The sequence below is a fragment of the Cyrtonyx montezumae genome, unplaced genomic scaffold, assembly GCF_038088225.1.
Source record: "Cyrtonyx montezumae isolate F1298 unplaced genomic scaffold, pur_monq_1.0 scaffold_4, whole genome shotgun sequence".
Taxonomy (NCBI): domain Eukaryota; kingdom Metazoa; phylum Chordata; class Aves; order Galliformes; family Odontophoridae; genus Cyrtonyx; species Cyrtonyx montezumae.
This window is the reverse complement of record NW_027072045.1, coordinates 23,217,794-23,241,505: the sequence shown is the minus strand read 5'-3', so window position 1 is coordinate 23,241,505 and position 23,712 is coordinate 23,217,794. Positions and strand designations below refer to the sequence as shown.

The following is a 23,712-nucleotide window of genomic DNA, read 5'->3' as shown; positions in this document are numbered from 1 at the left end:
GCTCATCTGGCTTCTGGGAATTAAAAATGAGTTTGGTGCTGCGAATCACAGTGCCTACCAATATCCAGTCAAGGACTAGCTTTTTTTCCCATCAAATAGCCATGCAGTTTTCATTGATACTAACTGGAAGCACGTATATGGAAAGCGTAATCAGTTTGTCTTCTTGCCAGCATAGGGGAACACACACTATTAAGAAAGAAACAGGCTCTTAAGAATTCATCCTTCTAAGATACATCCATATGGATGTTCAAGTATTTTTTGCAGTAGCTCTAAGCACTCTAAGATCAAACTTCATCATGAAATGTTTTCAAATTTTCTCTAAAGCTTCACGAAGTTTAAACACTTGCGCAACTCTGTTTGAATTGCATTCTAAGACATTTTTAAGTATTTTTCTTTAGTATTTTTTAATAAATAAAGTTTATTTATAAGTTTATTTGTAATAACAAGTTCCCTACGCTTTTTTAGGTTGCAAGGAAACTTGCTTTTTTCTTATGTGTGTAAGAAGAATTAATTTTTACTTTAGATGTACATTTTGCTACCATAGCTATCATAACCAGTGTTTAGAGAGAGAAAAACAAAAGCTCTCAAAATAAGTGCAGACACCTTGCGCAGTGTGTGCGTGTGTTTGTGCATGTGTGCTGAAGGCTTTTATTTCTGATGTTAGAGATTCAGGCTTTAGGAAGTGAGTTTTAACACGTGAAGAGCAGTAATAACAAATTCACAAACACTCCCTCACAGTCACTGTTTAGAGAAATATGTAGTTATCTTTATGTGAATATAAACACTGCACTATGAGCATCTTGCTGGTATTTTGTAGTTGGTCATTACTGCAGCTAGCAAATCAGGAGGTACTTAAACGTAACAGAGCCTAGGAAGAATTTATAAAGCCTTTATAAGTAGAGATTCCACTGTCTTCTCACCCTCGTATTTAATTAGAGTGCTTTCTAATGCCACACAATACAATTCACAGTTACTATTAAAAGTAATCTATTCAAAATTATGAGCTAGGTGTAAAGAAAGGAATGAGATATTAAACAAAGGAATTGGATAATAAATTAAAGGCTATGCATTCAAAATGTAAAAATAAAAGTGAATGCAGATCTTTTAACTTAGATATTATGCTATCCTTTAGCAAATTATTATTAAGAGCAAAAGTATATAAAATAATGCAATTATTATGAACAATGAGTGATTTATAAATGATCATGCATGGTACAGGATTTCAAGCTTTCTTAAGCTTTTTAAGTACAAGTCTGCACTCATTCCTATCAGGGCATCATAGTATTAAGCTAAAATAAACAACCATAGTAGCAGGACAGGATACCATTTGCTGCAGAGAGAAAATCTCCCATTTTAAATCTGTGCTTTCCTGGGTCTTAGCCAAAACACCAACAAAATTCTGCTCTACAGAAAGCCTGCATAGCATGTAAATGTATTCTCTTAAGAAACTAAGGTTGCTTTCTTTCCTCTTGTGCTATCTGAGTACAGTCATTCATATATGTGAAAGGTGAGATTCTGGCAAATTCAGAAGTATTTATTCAAGGTTTATTTTCAGATATCACTTGTTAACTAAATAGAAAATGGAGTAGTGTCAACACAAAGGTAGAAATAAAGTATTTGAAAGCTTTAGTTTGATTTTTCATACTCAACTTACATCAATTCAATACGACATGCAAGATAAAACACCATAGTTTGCCTTTTGTAACATTCAAAAAGCAAAAATGATAAGAGTGCTCAGTGTGGTGTACCAAAATACAGAAAGCAAAGGATGGTGATGAGTGAATGTTTCAAGCTAAGTTGTCTCTTGACTTTCTTACCTCATTTACATAGACCCAGTGACTATCTTTTGAGGCAAGGTTGGTTTCCACAGCCTAAAAAAATAAAAAGAAATATAATAGAAATAAATAAAACATAAAATATATTCCAGAGAGAATTTACAATTTAAGGTACTGTAACATCTTATGTTGAACACTTTATTTTCCATTGGCATTGTTTCAGTACAGTTCTTAGAGTTTTTTTCATTGCTACTTAATTAAGAGGAAATTTATCAGTTGCAGACACATTTCTCTGACTTCTGCATCCAAACCAAAGTACCCTGTACCATGAAGATAATCTGTATATGAAGTATGAAGGCATATATCAGTATGGTGGCATATCAGTATGATAAGGGATCCTGTAATGAAGAACTGCACTCAGAACATACATGGTACATTTGTTTTAAGTTCTATACAGTATTTAAGAGAGCGGCTTTGAAAGTTACATGGCACGCAGACTCTTGTTCATCACTGTCAAAAATACATATCATATGTTGAAAAAGAGTGTTCTGTAGCTGAGAATTTGCTCTACCAAATAGCGTTACTGTGCTCTTTGTAGCTGTTGTAGTTTATGTGGAGATACATAAGAGACATTACCTTCAGAGTGACCTACATATAATGAATTCTGGCAGACCAGTTTTCTTCTAAACATGCCTTCCAAATATATTCCTTCTGCCTTATTACAACTGTTTGTTTAACTTTAGTTAACCTATTTAATTAAAAACATCGCTCTGAGACACTCAAGAGAAACTCGTATGAGTCATCATCTCTTCACATTTAAGAAAGACCCGAGAGAAAGTTATCATTTACGTGGGCATTTTTTCTAGCTTCCTGGTATGGAACTTGGACAACTATTTCATACTATGAAGAAGAACAGTTCATCTTGTCAGACAGCATATTTATCAGTTTACAGATAGCCCTCATATTTCACTAGGAAGGTAAAACTGGAAAGGGACATCAGCACAATAGTCACTGTTAGTAATGAGAATCTTGGTGGAAGGATGTGGCAATATAGATGGAAGTTTTTAATTGCCTCCTTTGTTTAACAGAGATGAGTTACTCTGTAGTCTCATAAAGCTATACCAAGCATCAAGAGGTGTACACTACAGTGATTATGACATTGCTAATGTCCTGCTTAACACATAGTTAAATAACTATTGTGGATTCATCTCACCTAATAACAATGAGACAGTCTCAGCACACACTTGTATTTCAGGAGGCAGTTCATTACACAAAACCAGTTTTTCATGTCACTCAATTTTTTCTTCTATACCAATATAATCCTATTTATTGGGCAGATATTCTTATACCATGCTATAAAACAGCCTTATGAATCACTGTAATGTACTCAGTTAAAAAAAGACAAATACAAATGAACAAAATCCTTCTAAGTTACTGCTTTTTAAGCTGGATAATTTCACCACCACTATCACTGTCGCCTCAAAAACAACTATACTGACAGTGAGAGACTCTATAGACTGCAGCTGGGCTGGGTAGGAACATCATCAGCCACCTTCCTCTCCAAACACATTTGCCTAAGTCTCTCAGATATTTTGCATCAGATGGGATGAATCACCTTTTCTCACGACACTGACTACAGATGACTGGCTGAGCATAAGTGAGCATGATTTCCAAGGCTGAAGTGCAATGACAAGAAATCTGTTTTTAATATAGGCAAAGGGAGTACTTGATTCTAGCAAGAAGACAAAGCAAAAACTGGCTAAGTAGTCAACATCAACATTTTTAATGTCACCCTTCATTTATAATGTTAAAAAACATACATGTAAATTACTTGCCTAAGTAATGGTGTTTCAAAACTGCATGCGTTACACAGCCTATGTAAACAAGAGAAAAAACTGTGGGCAATACATGAATCTCAATTTATTTCTCATGTCTACAAGGTGAAGGACTCCTTCACAGACACAAAAATCCTTAAAAGAAATATCAAAAAGAAGTCAAAGGAGAAAAAACATCACAGACATGGCACAATATTTCTCATCCTCATCATGAACAGCATAATGAGGAATGTAACTATCCCTGGTGTCAAAGTAGGTGGGAACTGCTAGAGACGAGATAATCCTCAATATGCAGTGAAAAATTGTCTATTTTGGTTAATTGCCTACTTAGCATTTCTTCTAAATTGACAAGAAAATTACACTGACCCCTTAACTGAAGAATTGCAGCTCCTATGAAAGCTAATTGTAACAAAACTTGGAGATTTTCTCCCCATTCTTCCCTCTAACACGTTCTTCAGATGAAGAAAAAAAATAGCCCTGTGCAGTAACATACAGAGGAAAAACAAAGTGATGACAACATTGCCTGAGCAGAACTAAGTAACACTCAGGTGCAGAGTGATTGTGTTGGATACATTTCTTGAGTGATCTGCAACAGTGAGTGATTTGTATGAATGAACATAAGTTGGGGGTGCTGAAATAGCCAGAGAATTTCGAATGAATTATTCTAAGTTATTCTTCTGGGTCCATGTATCCCGACCAAGGTTTTTAAAAGAGAGCAACTAAATTTAGGATGTTCAGAGTTTCTCTTCAGTCATCAGAGTGTTAGCCCATTCAGTATCTACTACAAAAATCAGTGGCTTTTCACTCCAAACACCTGAAACATTTAGAAATATAACTGCACTTAGAAACATAATCACAGGTAGGCAAGTTTCTAACTCATAATTATCTCCAGGTTAGGGCTGCAGTGTATCCCATGAAGGATTACTCTATTGTAGCAGGATTAATTGCTAAAATATGGTGGGTTTTTTTTTTTTTTTTTTTTGTGAAAAACATACTAATATATGTACAAAATCTGCTATTTCTTTATATACAGTTTATATATAGACAGTCTTGAGGTAATGCCTCAGAAAATTTCTAATCTGCTCATGAAATAGACAGTACATTGGAAATTAAAGTGTATCCATCTTTCTTTAATCTTGGACTAGCAAGTAGCTTCCAAAACTTTGGAAAAAAATTTTGAGAGCACACACCCTTCTTCCTCCCTAACTACGTTTCAACTACCAGATGTTAAAATACAGAATCCAAACGCAAAGAACTAAAACTCAGCTGATGGACCACTACTCACGACAACATATAAAAGATATTAGAGAACTAGGCCAGACTGGGGAGAGGCGAAAGAGAACAGTGAATGTAGAAGACTGTTAATACAGGATCAGAAATCTCAATGCTTGTATTTTGATCTTCTGTTTCTCCCTATTTTGTTCCTATTGCTAGTGATCTCTGCTGAGAAGTTATAAACAATGTTAAAAAAAAGACTTCATAAAAAATGACCAAAAATATTATCATGTAGACATTTTTCATTATTTTTAAATGTACAAATTAAAATAATACATTGTTAAAAATATATTTTATTTGAACCACATGGAGAACAAACATTTACACTGCTTTATGAAGAAGTAACTCTGCTCATTATTTCACTACTGGCAGTTGTAGAATTACAGAAGATAGGAAAGTAGGCAACAAATACCACGATGTTTAGAAAGAAAGCCATTCTGCAGAAGAAAACCAAACAAATCACACTCAGTCCCTTCCTGACCTTTTCCAAAAATCTGCAACCAAGAACATTTCTATGCAAATAAGAACAGGGAAGATTATTTTCCAAAGTACTGGCTGCTTTGCCAGGGTCAGCACCTCAGCATTAACAGTAAAAATCTGGGTTTGTAGAAGGGAGCATGGGATGACTGTCCAGACACAACTTAGAGCTTTATACGCAGATGAGTGTCCAAACAGAAATAGGAAAATCATGTACCAGTGACAGCTGGATATGCTGAAGGCCTTAGGTTTCATGCATCTACATTACAGTTGACAATCTGGTGGTCTCCTTACTGTGAACTTGAGCAGGAAAGCCTGGGAGACCTGTAAGCAACCCCAGGAATCAAGAAGGAGCTGTCTTGCAGATGGCAAACACAGTCCTGTTGTTTCCACAAATCTGAAAAAGGGCTGCTATACCCTGAAATTTGTGATACAAAAGAGGCAGTGTATTTTGCCAGGAAGAATATCAAAACAGGAAAGGATATCACTAGCTCATTCTTCCACCTTAATGGTGGGGATAAAGGGCATCACAGTTTTCCATGAGAAAAATAAAATAAAATGAGATGTGGTGAGTTCACAATTGTAAAATCATTTGGAAAGTGCCCTAAGAGACACTAAAAGAAAACAAAAGCAGAGCTTTAAGACTAATTACAGCTGGAAGTAGAGTGTAGATACACCTACAACACAGAGAATCCAGCTTGGGGGCACTGACAGACAGAATAGAAAATAGACCAATAGGTCTGCAGAAAGAGTTGCAGCTGTAGACTCAAATCCTTTTCCAGGAGCAGAATGGTAAGTGAAGAGACTAGGGTTAGCTTTGTTAATAGGGAATAAGTGAAAAAAAGATAAAACTTCATCATGAGCAAAGAACTAACTCATCTGAGGGCCTTTGTCATCTTTTCCTTCTTTGTATTTCTAAAGTGGCTAGTAGGACAATGACTGGTAAACTTTTCTTTGTTAATATATTTATTATTCATAATGAAACAATAAGTAAAGAAGAGCTTGTGGAAGTAACCATGTCTAAATCTTGTCTCTTTGCAAATGTTTTAAAAGATATCATTCTCAACCTTTACAATTTATTACCTGCTCATTTTATACTTGTGCCTGAATAGGTTTCAAAAGAAAACTGTTTCCAGCTTCTACTGTCCCAAGCAAGGCTGAAGTCAGTGACTTCTTTCAAAAGCAGCTTTTATATTTTCCCTTCACATCCTTGGAGAAAGGATTTAACTACAGTCTTTTATTACTACTGTTCCTCTCACAGAAATAAAGTAAGGCAAATTTTTCAGGACCATTTTGAAATCTACTTTGTAATTCTGAGCCAGGTCTAGCTCCAGCTGCAGACTTCTGTCAGTAGGAGACAGACTTATATTTCAAAAAAAGTCTTTCTTCTTGGGTTTGATGTCCAGGAAAAAAAAATCCTAGGAATCAGAGAACTGGTTTATATTCCAAAAAAGTCATGACCAAGTTGGTAATGCAATACATCTGACAGTAATTAATTGCATACTATCAAAGTGCAAACTGTTTATCTAAGAAGCTGTGTATATGCCCTGGATATAAATACATTAAGACAGAAGATATGGCACAGTCCATTTTGGCAGAGCAGCTGAGTTCAGTCTATATCCCTTAGATACTTGATTTATATTTAGAAATGCTTTCTAATAAAACAGCAGTTCATGTTCAGGACTCATTTGCATTGGGAATAAAGCTTCGCAGAAGAACAAGATTCTCTGAGAGTAACTGAGATTCTTGCAATTCATTACAAACCTCCTTTCCTTTTCATATTAAATAAGTATTTCTTTGCTTCATGATTCCAGAGCAACATAAGTCCTTTAAAGCTTAGTGGATTAAAAATAAATAAAGTGTGCATTAATAGCAATAATTACGTATTTTTTAAAATGAGAAGGAAAATATCAGTCAAGTCTAATCTCCTTATGATTATATTTACAATGTTGTGAAGAATAGTCCAAAAGGTACCATTTTTAAAGCTGAATGGCAACACTACCATTAGTAAGTTTTCCAGGCCACAGCACTACATCCAAACTCAAAAGCCATGACACTAAGTCATTCTGGGCTCCAAAACTTGAAAGAAGATATCTCAGTTCCAGTAAGCTGTACTAGGAGTGTATGTTTACATTTCCCTTTTAATACAGGTTAATTAAAATTTTTAAATGTCATTTCAAACAAATATGAAATTCTTCCTTCTACAAATGTTAAGTGGTAATTTAAAAAGGCTCTTTGACATACTTTTTTACATAAGAAAATTCACTGAACATGACCCTTCCCAACTGAAATTCTTTATGAAGAGTTGTACTTCCAATGTAAAGTTTTATCAAAAGTTCAGTATTCTTCCTTTGCTGAACATCTTACTATAAACATGCCACAATGACAAACACTTACTAAGCTGAGTGTATATCTTCCAGTGATCCCCAACTCACATCAGTGGTACAGCTACTTTCTCTATATTTACAACAGAATCTGTCAATGCAGAAATCTAGTTCATATTAGCTACGTAGAAGGCATTCAAGAACCACAAGAATAATGGGGCTTTAACATCCACATTTCTTGATCATTCACTGCATGTATTACTTCACTGTGCACTCCAACAACTGCGAGAGACCCATTTCTATTTGCTAATAAGTTGTCATGCACACAGGAGTAAACTTGATCCAGACCTTGCCCTACTTTTAGTACACACTCCTACAGTAGATGAATGCCGATTAGAGTACGTACATGACATTTTGCACAATATGACTTGATAATAACCCAAATGAAAATATAATAATAACATAACTTAAAATTGCACTAGTTTCCTGTTACACTCACACACACACACACACTGAAGACAGCTACCCAGAAGTTTAATCTTAATAGAGAGAAACAATGAAGATGAAGAAAAGGACAAGAGGAGAAACTACGTGATGCAACATAACCTGCTTACATAGCTGTGTTCCTTATTAATTATTGTAACCTAATACCTTTTGTTTCTGCTTAATCTATTCATTTTTTTATAGGTAATGTTCTTAATGTTCATAATGCTCTCTTACCATACTCTCTTGCCATTCCATTTATGGCATAATCCACTGAATTGTACATGAAAGTAAAATACTGTATATGGAGTTCTTCCAAAAGCATTCAGTAAGAATTTCCTTTTCAAAGCTCAAGCATCAAATACTATCTATAAACGTGTTACCCACTGACCATTTAACTGTCTGGCACAGTGGTGACACTGGCTAGTTGCAGAGCTGTCAGGAAGCAATATTTCTGTATAGACATACATCTGATGTTAACTACAGAATGTAACCTCTCAGAAATCTTGTACTTACAATTTTACCAAAGTCTCACACTGAGCTGACTTTGAAGATGCTCCGAAATCTTTAAAAAAATGACTTTATTTCTCTCACTTGGATGCTTAATTTCTTCTTGAAGATAACAGATTGTTACATCTATCTTCTACCAAAAAGCCTCACGCTTCTAGAGAAAATTTTTTAGTGTTTTGTTAGGAAAGGTATTCCTGAAGGGCTCAAACTACAAAGAACAAATTAAACTAGTCAGAATTTCAGGTTTTTTTCTTTTTGCTTTGGTTCTCCCCATCCCCCATGAACAGAAGAAATCATCTAAAACACTTCAGCATTTTGAGTTTACTTCTTGTTCGGAACACCTACATGGGGTTCACTAGACTTCTTTTTCAACATAAGCTTGAGAATGGTTCATCAGGTACAGATCCTCTGCAAACTAAGTATCAGCATAGGTGAATGCTCTCTGTACTAAAAACAAACATCCATTCCACAGCCAGGGCTAACACACTTCAACATACACCACCACTCCCAAACACTTTGCCTTCTCAGCTCTACTCAGTATAGCTTAAGCTCCAAACTTTAGCTTGCACTGAACTTCAATATATGTTGTGCAGAGCATGATTACTTTGTAGATTTAAACAGCAGATAGTACAGTGTCATTAAAGAGAGATGCAAACTTCTTAGCTTGCTAACATACACACAGCAGAAAACAAAGCTTACATTCCTCATTTCCTCTTTTAAAAGTATATTTCATCTTGTCACAACATGGTACCTGAAACTCCCAAGATTGCATATCGTATCATAAACTCTAAACTTGAAGGATCAACTACAGGGTCAGCAGATCTCTTTGGTTCCCATGAATTTAGGGTTTTAATGATGATTCTTAGTCTCTTTCATAACATGGCCAATAGTAACTCAAGGCAGGTATTTCACGTAGGATACACTCTTTGTAAACTCTATAAACTTGGAAAAGTACATCCACATCAAAGGTTACCCTGTCCATTACGCCCTTATTTATCTGTTCAGGTATAGAACATCACTTCTCTTTAAATTCCTTAAAAATACTGTCTGGTTTTAAAGAAAAGAAGACAAGAGTCTTGCCTCAGCCCCAAACATAATCACTTTCAAACCAGTCCTTTTCTACCTGCAGCATTCCTATTTTAAATTGCAAAATAAATACATAAATAAAGTAAAATCCTTACAGATGTGAAGACCTTCTTGTCAGTTATAAAGCATTTCAAATGCAGAAACAGTGCCACAGGCTGTGCAAGCACTAAAGAAGAGAAAGATCACCTTTAACAAGAGAGGAGTTACTGATCAGGTCTGTCAGCAACAAAGAAATATTTGCCTTTCTTTATACTGCATGAGGCTCCTATGTACTGGTCAACTGATAACTCTCTGGCTGCTCTAGGAAGAAACCAACCCTTAGTGAAAAGTAATGGAAGAGCCAACTCTGCCTTTACACCATCCTAATGAGAATGTAATGCTTTGCAAACAGGTAAGCAAAGACAGAAGTCTCCCAGCACTGTGTATGTAGCGCACATCAGTGAGAGGTAAACACTGACAATTTAATATTCATTTACAGATTTTTCTTGCAAATAGGTATACAAATATTCACCATTTGAGTCATAGTGCTTGATGTTTGCATTCACACTTTCACAAAGCTTGTAGAGATGCCCATGTGGCTGCCACTTCATTGCTGCCAGTCTTTTTCAGCTGGCAAATCTCCGACAGCAAGAATGTCATATACAGTAACATATATATACACACACATATATACATGTACAATAGCGTGACTTGAACAGATTTGACTAAAAAAAACATATTTACTATTCCTAGAAGTTTGCAAACAGCTACTCAAGAGAGTATGGTGAAGTTCTTAAATTAAGAATACATATTCCACCCTTTAAAAAATTTCCACTTCGTCTAACAGAAGCTTGCTTAGTGTTTGCAAAGCTATAAACAAATGGGTTTCTGAGAATGAACTACTCTACATGTCTGGAGCAACAGCTTATCTACCAACTCCAGGGAAAAGAGCATTCATAACAGATTATTCCTTGATTCTGTTATTGAAAACAAATCAATTTAGCATTTTAACAATTGTAATTTTCTCCTCATTGTTTCTAAGGTAAAATCTAGACAAAATACAGATTTGTCTTCAAATTATGATGCACAAATCCACAGGAAAAAAATACTGAAACTGGTATATTTTTTTTGTTTTAAAATCTGAGCACATTTCACTTGTGATATAGCATCCTTACCACTGATTCCCGTTATCCCATCCATACAAGCTAATGAAAGCAGCATACACATCACACACACACACACACAAGTACATTTCAGTGTTCCTGTTAGACAGTGTGATCATGAGTTAAATAAGGCCAAGTACAGCCAAAATTGAAAGCTTTGTAATGGAGGACCCTGAAGTAATCCCAAATTTCCGCAGCTATCCTCAGATTTTGAACTTTACATTAGCCTATTTTCCCAGCAGTTACTCCAGTTAAACCTGAGAGCTTTAACTGTTTATTTGATATTATCAGAAGCGATTCTGAAAAATACCGTTGAAGGAGACAGAGCTAGTTTCCTGAGAAAACTAGAAAGAGTGTTAAACGGAGAGGTACTTAGAGAATGTTTAAGAAGATGATGACTTCTCAATCCAGAAAACATAATTATGGTGAAATAGTGTGAAAAATAAGGTCATGCACTCAGAGAACATAAAAAAACCATTGCTATTACTTAAGAATTCGCCAGTTGGAATAACACGAGAGGCTTGTTAGAGGTTTTTTCTCTGCTCTACCAATTTGTGCTCCCCTGAGCAGTTTGACCCTTAGATGTATCAGCCAGAATGCCAATAAAGAATGTATTAATAACACCAGGGAGGATCCTTCAGTAACTAGTGGCATGGAAGTGTAACTTAATTTTGGATAGTTCACTTACGAGCAGAACAGTAAGAGAATAAGTTAGCCATATTTCAAGTACTATTTTAAGTATCTGAGGAGGATAAATGCCACTTCTATTGCTAAATTCTCTTGGGCATTATGGAACAAAGAATGGATATATATAGGATCACATATATTTTGTCTGAGAAAGATTTCTAAGTATTATAGTGAGGTTCTGAATTCACTTCAAAAACAGTAGTAGCAGGTCAAAATACAGACAGCTCTATTTCAAGAGGGTATGATCAGTTTACAAAAGCTATTAAGGAATATGCATATACATATTACTGTGGCCTCTGTTCTCAGGGGATGAGATCAAGTAAGCCAAGAACTAAATTGTCATCTTACACTTCTGAGGCAGTGCAGAAACCAACCAGTAGCATTCCAGGTTTTATGATGAGGGCACAAAGTATACACTTCATGCATTAGAGGCTACAGTAGAGCTAGAAGAGTTCATTTTGAGTTTGTGTTTCTATTAGGAACTTGTACATTCAAAACTTAATACATCACATGTTCCAAATTGCATCTTCTGGGACTCGGAAAGCTTGGAGGTTGTCAGCTTCAATGCAATTTGTTTTTCCAAATCCAAAATGTTTTTAAAAGATTAAGGTATCCTCATTTTATAAAGCACTAAGCACAAAAACCCAGCAATCCTTTACCATTCTGATATGAACTGTCTGCCATAATATTTATTATTTACGAAAGCTTGACTGTCAGAGAAAAGGAAATATTTTTTTTTCCAAGTCTACTTAGGTAGCTAAGTTAGTATTTTCTGAATTCAGAGCTGAAAAGAAAACTGATTACTTCAGCTATGAGGAACTTGTCTTACAATAATAATAATAATAATAATAATAATAATAATAATAATAATAATAATAATAATAATAATAAAAGATACTTCTTATAAACCATATAGTTCATGAAGTAATGATATAATATAGGATCAAAATTAGCTCCATTCAAGTCAAGGGGGACAAAATTTCATCCTCCAGAGTCTCCTGTTCTAGAACATGGCTTCAAATCCTCCAGAACTGACAGATTTAGAAGCTTATATTAAGAAACAGTGCATGCAACTGAGTAAAGCAACTTATTTAACAGGTCCTTACAGAAAATATCTATTACAAAACAAATACACATTAAATATAAGCAAAGAAGTCTTAGCCTTGACAATCAGAATTCTGGGGAGAAATAAAAACACACAATGTAAAACAAAACAAAAAAAGACCACCCAAAGCAACATGTACCATTTTCAAATGAGGTCAGTACAAGTTCCAAACTGGTGAATTCCAAGATGATACAGGATGAGTTTTCACAAGAATAGACAAGAACATTGTAACACTATTATACCCTCTTTGGTTGAAAATTACAGCACACAGATCAAGCACATGCTAAGTATTTCACGCAACACATGACAGAACACACCCTTGTTTAAGGCCTTCAGCACTTATCCTGATTTCAAAAACCTGGATTCCTTTTTGCCTTCAGTGCATCAAAGAGGTTAATCACAGCAAAGCATGTACTGAACCTGCTGTTTTCTTCTCCAGAGGTAGGAAAAGACAGCGCACATTTGGAGACATTCTGTTAATAATGTTCAAGTCTTCACCACAGACACATTTTTAAAATCATTCTATACGGTATCACCGTTTGACAAGTACTGTGAAGATAGGCACTTTTGGCTGTCCTGTAAATCTGCCTTTCATGTCATCTCTATTACATCATTCAAACTGAAAACAAAACTTTAACTCACAAGAATATCACTACAAGTCTGCACTTTCAAATTATATCTATTGTCTCATGCCTGCAGCTACTAATAAGCCTGGGGTTTGACTGTTTTCAGCTGAATGCTAGAACACAGCAGAAGGATTTTTCCTCCATGAATCTGAAGCTGACAGCCAAACTGTCTGGCCACAATCCAGAACTATCCTGTCCCTCTCTGAGTAGACAGACACGGCTGCATGCATATGTGCCTGTGTGGGTGTTCTCCCACAGACATCTACATGAACGGGTGCTTAGGGAGAGCACACAAGCAGGAAAAGGAGAACTGTAGGGGGAGAAGGTGGTGGCCATGCTCTCACTGATGAGGGACGCAGTAATGGCCTACAGAATCACCAGAGAACTTTCCAAGCAGAGAGGTTATTTTGAACAGAGTTGTAGTGATACCATACTAGACATAGAATCTGAAAAAGTCACCTCCAGATTTTTCAGAAACTTCTAGGAAAACTGGGACAAAGTTTCTCAAGTTTGATAACAACCACCTCCATGTTATGTATGCTTATGTATCCACACACAGGGACACAAATAGGTGTATATATATACTTGTATCAAATGTTCTAAACACAAGACAGAAATAAGAAGTCCAAAACAATTGCAAGATTGAACGTAAGTAATGAGAACTAAAACATTATAAATGTTTACACACACACAACAAATGTGAGTACCTACCTTGGCAGGTGCAGCCTGCAGGGCTGGAGCTGGCAGCTGCTGGGGTCTGGGGATGAGAGAGAGCAACTCCTGCTCTGCTCAGCTTTTGTGCAGTTAGCCAAAATTGCTGCTGCCTGCCTGTCTGTGCCAAGCACCACAACACACTGTAAATCCGTGGTGCCCCGGCCCGTTGGGATGACAGACTGCTGTGGGTATGGCTGCAGGAACAGCCTGCAGAGCCGGCCTGCACCTCATGGCAGCCCACACCCAACAGCAGCACGCTGCTGCACGCTGCTCGGTGGCACTGAGCACTCGGCAGGGCAAAAAACTCTGTGCTTGCTAACATATTGCCCACGAGCAAAATACCATGCCATGCAATGAGCTAGGCACTGGGCACAAAGGCAGCAGTAAGAATGAGACATATTCATCTAGTTGTATCTATTCTGTTTCTAAGCAAAAAGGCATTCTGTGATATGCCTGCTCTTCCTTACTTGGCAGGAAGAACAGTCTGTGGGAATCACATCCTGCAGTGGCATCTCAAGCAGGATTTCACCTGAGCAGTACAAGACTGACACAGAAGACAAACCATTACTATTGTAACCATTCATCTAGAGCACAGGATCTGTGTTAGCTGTGCTAGCAAGAAAAAATGTTTGAGTATGTTCTGGCCACTGATATTTAAGATGGGCTCCATCTATGCAGGACCTTTTATTTATTTACTTTTTTTTTTTTTGGGGGGGGGGGTGTCAAATTATATGTTTACTTGGAAAGGAATATAAATCACTAGATCACACACTTTGATTCTCTTCTGCCTGTGTTTCATGCAATCACTCCCTTCTATGGCTTTAGGACAGAGGAGGACAGTCATTTGAAGAGGTTTAAATAAGCACATTTTTCTGTAACCATTGGTCTGCATCTGGGAGAACAATGTGTTTCCCACCCAGGGCAGTGCTTCTGGGACAAGTGGCAAGAAGCCATTTCCCCGCTAGATTTGCTATTGCCTTGCCTTCGAAAGCACATTTCACCACTTCAGTTAACTGTGTCAAATAAGATACCACATGAGCGAGCTCTGTGCAAATTGCCTCTCACAGCAGTCTACACACCATGCTCAAACATCACCTTCCCTAACCTCCGATTGTTCTCTGTTTCTTTTCATTAAGTCCATTCAGTTCTTTTCTCTAATATCTGTGTCTTGGCTGACTGTCAGCTGACTTCTTCCTGCCCCTTTCAACGATCACAAGACATTACTCAGCTATCTGTGCTGCACAGCTGAAACAGAAAAGCTTTCAGTCAAGTGAAAAGACTGCAGCACACTACCTATGCTATTACTTTGCTTTCCCTTAGCTACTCCATGCTCTCTATTTCTGAGGAAGATTTATTTCCCAAATTAATTACACGTACACAACCAGTCTTTATTCTGAAATCCTCACCAGCTACTTCCTCCATTGCAAGCCAAGAGACAGATGGAACTGCTTGCCCCTATCTGTAGATAAACTCTACAAACATAAACCTTTTCCTCTCTCCATATACCACATAACACTTTATTCCTACTGCCTCCTCACACAGATTGAAGAGTGTACAGCAGCTGCAGAAAACCCAACACCAGACTTTCCTGTTCTTTTCAGAATGAAAGACAGAAATTGGCACTTTCAGCCACGTTTGCTTATTTTCTGCGCAGATATATTAAAAAATGACTTTTATTTCAAACCCAAACTTTTTTCATCAGTTCTAGTTACTCCGACCGCTTTTCTTGTTATACTCAAACCTTCTTGCACAGAGAGCTCTGCCTCTATGCTGGGAATAGAGGCAGCAGCTCTCAGCCTACATGCTCTCAATGACTGTAACCTCATGCCTCCTGAAATTGTGCTGTGAGAAATGAACAAGCAATAAAGTTCTCACTAGCTTTCAAAAGCCAAGACAATCAAGCTTACAAAATGACCTTCTACCCCTTCTGTCCATCTAATTACAAAAGGGAAGACAGATACTTTTTCTTAGCATCAGTAAACAGGAGTGCATAGCCTTTGCAATCCTCAGTTTTCATTTAGCATAACTGCAGACACATGATTTTATTTATGTAAAAGCTAAGCGTATGTACATACATACCCTCCAAATAACCTCCAACACAAGGTACAGCTGCCATCCATGCCAAGTGCCAAAAAGTCATTAGAAGAATTATTTTTGCTCAAAAAACAAAATCTAACCAAAACAACTATCTGGCATTTCTGCATAGTTCTCATTTTAAATTACACTACTGAAATCCACGATGGATTGAAAGAGACTAACAAATGTAAAAAATGTAATCTCAGAATGGAATTGATAGAACAAGGGGGAATGGCTTCAAACCAGAATGGGGGGGGGGGGGGTAGATTAGATGCTAGGAAAAATTGTTTACTCAGAGGGTGGTGAGGTAGTTGAACAGGTTATGGATGGCATTCAAGGCCAGGTTGGATAGGGCTCTGAGCAGCCTACTCTAGTGAGTAGCAACTTTGCTCCTGGCAGAGACTGGAACTGGATGACCTTCAAGGTCCCCTCCAACCTAAGCCATTTTACATGCCTGTGCAGCTTGGGAGACTGCTGTAAAAAAAAAAACTTCTAAGCTTTCCTGTTCCATCCCATCAACCTGGAATTCTCAAAACCTGTATCAGATGACCTATTGTGATAATAACTAAAATAAACTGAGATGTCATGTTTTTATCACTGTTTGAACTACTACCACAAAAAATGAGGGACTTGGGAGAAAAAAAAAAAAATGTTACAAACATCAGTTTGATACAAAAATCAAGGTTTCTTTTAAGTTCTAACTAAAGTAACCACAACTGAAAACTGGGTTCAAATTTTTATAATCCCGTTTTTAATATAAGTAGGATTTAAAATGTATGACTAATTGGTCTCATTAAAACCACCCTTCTAAATTTACATATGTAAATGTTTGCCAAATTATCTTTTATCTAAATAGTTATGTTGCCCTAAGCTACACGATACGTATCGTATGTGGTAGGGATAAGATGGAAAAAATGATAAATTGTTTCTGATCAATCTGAACAAGGTTTTCCTCCTTGAGTAATCTCAGGACAAGTTTGGATACAAGAAGAAATAAGGAGCAAGGAATCAACACTCCTACCATGTCGATGTATCACAGAACTGTAGCGGTTGGAAGGGACCTCTAGAGATCATCGAGTCCAACCTCCCTACCAAAGCAGCTCCCTAGCCCAGGTTGCTCAGGTAGGCATCCAGGCAGGTTTTGAACATCTCCAGAGTAGACTCCACCACCTCTCTGTGCAGCCTGTGCCAGTCACCCTCTCATGCACATTTGTGTGGAACATCCTATGCATCCGCTGTCCTATCACCACACACTGCTGCGTAGAGTCCAGCCTCATTCCTTTGCCTCCCAATTCTTAGATATTTATAGATATGGATCAGATCCCCTCTGAGTCTTCTTTTTTCAAGGCTGAACAGACCCAGGTGCAGGGTTGATACTATGCAGTATTGCAGAGCAAAGCAAATCCTGTCAGCTTTTCCACAGCTTGGATCCTCTAATACAACTGCAAATGTGTTGCAGCACCAAAGTGCTTTCAGAAGTTTCCATCATAGAAATCTCTGTACCAGCCAGGTCTGTGATCCTGAAATCCTCTGTGCCACATACACCTCCAAGCTGAGGAAGCAGACTCAATATTAGGAGCTCTCTTTTGTGTAAAAAGAGCAATAATTGAAATTTACTCTCTTTTCTGAAGTGTGCAGTGGCAGTGAGGAGAGCTAAGAGAGCACTGGGAAATGCCTCTCCATGGCACTGTTATGCCCTATGTAATGCTTCAGGACAAACACTGGAAGACCATCCACCACAATCCCCAAGCTCTGGGAGCCTGGTTGGTTTGTGCGCACCCCTCCACAGCTGCAACATCCTTCTGTGCAGCCTCTATTACACAGTAACCAACTTGCTCCTCAAAGGATAGTTTTACAGCCCTCTCTGAGACTTGAACTGAGGATGCTTTTGAGAGCCTTTTATGTGACTTCATTAGCTCTACTCAATATAAGGGGAGATGGTTCCTGAATAAACGACCCCCTTTAGAGATCAGTGCTTTGGTCAGAAATCTACTGAAACTAGTCTATTTTCTTTTGTTTTCAGTAAGTGCTAGGCCAGGCCTAGAAGAAAGACTAGTCAGAAATAGACAGCAGTTATCAGCTTTCATTAAAAGAGTTTCATTAGATCTTATCACTTTTTTCCTCTGGGAGAAAAGTACTGCAACAGCTTTAACAAGTATCTTGGTAGAAGAAATAATAATTTAAATGAGAGGTGCCATGGTTTTGGCTGGGTTAATTTTCTTCACTGAGGCTTGAACAAAGCTGTGTTTTTGATTTTTGATGAAAATAGAGGTGATAGCACACCAATGTTTTAGCTGTCGCTCAGCAGTGCTTATAAAGAACCAAGGACTCATCCGCTCCTCCTTGTGATGCCCTGGGGGGAGAGGGGGTACACAGGAAACTAGGAGGGGACACAACGAGGACAGCAGACTTCATCTCTACCAGAGGGATGTCCCATACCATTATGCATCATGCTCAGTGATAAAAGCTGGGCTGAAGACAGAGGAAGTTTGGAGCATTTGTCTTCCGGAGAAGCCATTACACATGACGAGCCCTGCTTTTCTGGAAGGGACTGAACATATGTCTGCCGATGGGAAGTAGCAAATGAATTGCTTTGATTGCATGTGCAGCTTTTGTTTTATCTAGCAGACAGTTTTATCTCATATTTCTTGCACTTTTACCTTTCCAGTTCTCTCCTGCAGCCCACCTAGGGAGAGCAAGTGAGCAGCTGTGTGGTACTTAACTGCCTGCCAGATTTAAACGACAACAAGATGACACATTAATATTTTAAAAATAAACTCTCCATGCTTTGGAGTCTTCTCTTCATAACTGAGCTCTGTATACATAATACACCTCTGCTGAATGGATGACTTTGAATAACCACAAGTGACCTGAAGTAACAGCAGTGTAACACAGAAAGCTGGATCTTTACCATCATTGCAATCTCTCCCATGAGGGCTAGAATTCCTTGTTCCACAGTGTAAAATACTGTTTGTGTTGTTATTAATTTTATCTTGTCTAACTTTAAAGTTCACATTCATAGGTTTTTGAGATTAATGAAATGGCTCAGACAGCCGGCAGCTTCTTCTTAATACCTGAGAAGTGGGCGAGTGCCAATTTACCTTTACTCAAACTAGTAACTTCCTGCCTCTCTGACTGCTATTATTCCTTTGCCTGTGACCAAGCCACTTAATGAAGTGAAATTAATTTACAGTAATAGGAAATTCTCAAACGACATGAAAGCACGAGGTTTAATATGGAAAGAACAAATGGCCTTTTCATGCAAGGCTGACCACAAGCATTGTAAAGAAATTTGAAAGGACTTTATACCTTTTAATGTAGGTATGGTATTAGCTGAAGCAATATAATGCAGTAAATGTGATAAATGATCAAATACCTCTTAGAAACAAAAAACACAAACACCATTTTCTCCTTTTGTCACCCAGCATAATTTTCTCATTTACATATAAATGTATGACACACATGTATTCTGTAAAGATAAACTAAGTTCTCATCATCCTTCAAATCCTTTCTAACACTTCTATTAGTAAACCCATGACAAACTGACAATAGAAAACCAGGAACAGGGAGGTTTGACATTTATTTTGCTTATTCCTCCTTTGCCAGTGTATGCATCAGCACACATTAGAATTGAAGTAAATATGGTTATCTTAAATGGCAAAATATAGCTCAACTTTTTTTCTCAAAAAACACATTATCTATAAAACTGTAAAAGGTTGAAATCATAACTCAAACACACCATATTCTTGTATTTCTTTTCATGTAGGAAAAGTATCCCTTCCTCACCTCTACCCTAAAATACAAATGGAGAGGAAGAGGAGGAAGAGCGGTATGCAAGAGTCACAATAGACATGACTAATATTTTGCAAAATAAATTTATATACTTGAAACATATAATATATCTAATTCTTCCTTTCTAAATAGCCTTAATATTTTCTTTACTGTCCTCATATGCTGTACTTTTACATTTCTTTTTCAAGCCTTCTTAGATCTGTTGGTTTCCAACATGGCATGTAACAAATACTTCAATACATCTAGGTGCTATGTTAAAACAAAAGCCATCACATAAGCATTCATGTATTCACATACTCTTATTGCACACGTGTGGTGTTAATATTCAAGTGACAAATCAATATTCTTCCATTTTCTCATCACCGTCCCCCCAAAATGATATGAAGACTATCTGATATCTGGTGCATTGTCAGAAGCTGTAGCTTTTTTTGTTTTGCTTTCACCTGCTCCCAGACAGTGGTAGGGAGAACATGGTAAATATTTTACATTCAGAACACCTCAGCTGGCAACAGAAAGCCGCAGAGACTCTTGTACTTCAAAAGCAGAGCCTGTCTTGCCTACTTTCAGGTTATCTCCAGCTAAGGTCAACTTATCACTGATCAGTTAGAAACTAATGTGTTTTCCTTTGTTAAAGGAAAACCTGAACCCATCTTTTTTTCCTGGAGATTGTTACCAGTTCATTGAATTAACTCATAGAAACCCGCCTTGCTTGCAGCCTCAGAGATTCTTATTCAAGGTCCAGGCTACCACCCAAGGTGTAACAGCTCTGCACATTAGAAGCATTTTCCTCTGTACTTACAGCCTTACTTGCACACTTTTGCTAAGGAATAGGTATACAATCTGAATCAATAGAACAATCTCTTGCCTTTGTCAGAGAAAATATCTGTTCAATACAGATGCAAATTACATAGGACAACTGCTTTGGCACTAAGGCAATTATGCACTCCTTTGCCAGCACAATGCAAACTCAAGGCTCTTTCAGGTCCTTACAGCAAACTCATTCTGACTTACAAAGACAGAAAAAGTGAGATATGGGAAGGAAAGTCTTTACAAGATACCAAGTGATGCCTAGCTAAGAACAACTTAAAGAACTCTCTACCCCTGTATTCATTTGCTTGCTCAAATAAATTGAATATCTCCTCAGTCTACTTGGTATTACAAATTCATTCTTTCAAAAACATTTCAGGACTACTGGTTTGTTTCTGTCACTGTCTGGCAGTGCATCTAAATCTTCAGTAACTCAAACACAGTATAGATGCTGCCCAAATAAAGTTGAAGAGCATGCTTTGGTTTTACAATTTGTTCAAAGCAATTTTTCCTCAGGAATCATCCTAGATGAAAATGAATAATCTTCAGCTACCAGACAACACAGCTCAGAGAAAAAAAATAATATATTGAATAATATTTCAGAACTAATAAATTAAACAAGACAAAAGGATCTAACCTGACGCTCTTAGTGGATTTGCACCACTTGCAGCATTCTCTTAAAGTAGCACTTGATAACACAGTTCTCACCATGTACACATTAAAAAATAAAAAGAAAGAAAAAATGTGTTTTGATCACAAAAGCAATCCATGTCTCTGCCATCCTGTATGACATGCGAAGGCTACAGGGATGAAATGTAGTTTTGCATATTAACAACGTGCTTGCAAATACTACTTCTTTAGGAAGCATGGTGCATTCATTAGAGAAAAAATAAAAACAAAAAATCGAGTCCTCTCTGTTTTACCTTCTACACACAGTACATTTTCTATAATAAACATGTAAATAAATAATAATGAAAACTCTAGTTTGAAGTATTTTCAGAGGGTGCATGCATATGCATCTCAGCAAATATACTGTTACGAAAATAAGCAGCTTCCCTGAGATTACCACATACTATTTTAAACTCCTTGACCTTCCCAGATTTCATTTTTAACCTTGAGTAGGTGATTCAACATCCAAATACTTGGTTGCCCAGAATAAAGGCAGATAATAATGCTTCCTTAGATCATAAAGCTGCTATATGGGTAAAATTTATTAGTGTTTGTAATACTCTGAAACTACCAGGGTGCAACTCAGAAAACTACACAAGATGCAGATGCATATTTGGGGGTATGAAGTTCTCATTTTAAATTTAAAGCTAGAAACTTTAAAACATTGACAATCAAAATCAAAATAAAAAGACAAATAAAAACACCTTCGGCTGGAAATTTTCATATATAAAAGTTAAGAGTGTATGACTCATGTTATGATTTGCCCAATAAATTCTCCATGAAATTGCACCTTGATATAATGTGGGCACCGTCCATCACTACCAGAAACTGATCATCTGATAGCATCTGAAGGTTGCTCAGGAGGGTCATGAGACAAAGAAGACTGGAAAGCCACAGCAGAGCAAGGTCATTTCTCAGTAGTACTACAACAAATACTAAGACTAGATTAAAGAAAGAAGAATCCTGAATAGTGAACATAGCTGCATGGAGCACAATACTTGTGAGCAGAAATCATCTGCGGGCAGTTGCATATGATTTCTAATGAGTAAAGCACAACATATTTAGAAATCCAGGTACAGCAGTTTGGTGTTGCATGTTTAAATATCCATACAGAAATTAGGAGGTTCTTCCTGAATACCAGCGACTATGGACATTGATAAAACTCTGAGACTATAACATATTTTTAAAGAAAAGCTGACAACATCTTCAGATCCTGTGCAGTGAAAGTGAATGCCACGGTCTGTATGAACAAAAGGCAAGAGGTGATGAGATCTGCCTCTGAAGTTTACAAGTTTAGGAATGAAGAGGCTGTGTGTAAATGTTGCCTAAACTAACAAAACCATAAGCATCAAAATATTGTTTGGAATGGTGTGAACAACTCCTCCTAACTACAGTATGCCTCAGAATTTTCTCGTTTGACATTGAAAATGAGAAGTCAAAGTTCTTTAGCTTATTCGTGAAGGATACATCTCCAGAATAATAAACCCCAGAAAGACAACTCCATCTCTCACCATAGGCCTGGAACTACCAGCTTTGATCTGAATGAGAAGTCAGTCTGACTTTCTCAGATCAGAACTTCCATCCCCACCCTGAAACATATTCCTAATAAGTACTTTGTCGAATGTAGTATGTTTCTCACAATCTATCACTTCTGACAAAGTAAATAACTTAAACCATCCCTTCTACAACAGTTAGTTACAAGTGAAAAAACCCTTAAGACTAGAAGTATTATTTCTTGTCCCCTCCTTTTCCCTCCCAAAAATCTCCTCAGCACACTGCTGCTCAGCTTCCCAACTCCTGTATCTCATTTTGAGAGAAGGATATCTGATAAAGCAGACCTGCAGAATGAGCACTCGTTGGGAGCTTCCTATGAAGCTCTTATTTAGAAAATAATTTGTGGTCTTTCTTCAGTAATATTTGGGGATTCTGGAGGTTTCATTAGCAGCTCCTTTAAAGTAATTCGTTTAAAGCTATATGCATGCAAAGAGATTTTATGATGGATGAAAGATGAAAAATATAATAAAGGATCTCTCAAAAAGATAACAAAACCCAACCTGAAAAAATGTTGTTTCTTTAGTAAAGACTTGCTTACAGCTCACAGAAGGAGAGAAGAAAAAACGTGCTAGCTTCTAAGAGATGTAGCAGCATCTCACTCATGTTACCAGAGGAAAGAAAACAAAAGCAGAAAAAGACTGATATTTGACAAGAAAAAATGACAGTTATCAGTATTATCCTCATAAGCAACCAAGGGTGTATTTTTTTTCATTAGATAAGACAGTGTTTCTCTCATAAAACATTAATAGTTTTATACAAAAAATGTTCATCTAAG

The 23,712-nt window shown here is 37.1% G+C and overlaps 1 protein-coding gene across 2 annotated transcripts in view; it reads right to left on the bottom strand.

Moving 5' to 3' along the window:
* GRID1 (glutamate ionotropic receptor delta type subunit 1) overlaps positions 1–23,712 on the bottom strand; it is a 489,114-nt gene that overhangs the window by 118,300 nt on the left and 347,102 nt on the right. For both annotated transcript variants that reach the window (XM_065746782.1, XM_065746783.1), the window contains one exon: positions 1,818–1,871. In XM_065746782.1, coding sequence (XP_065602854.1) covers positions 1,818–1,871 — 54 coding nt within the window. The remainder of the gene's footprint in view (positions 1–1,817; positions 1,872–23,712) is intronic.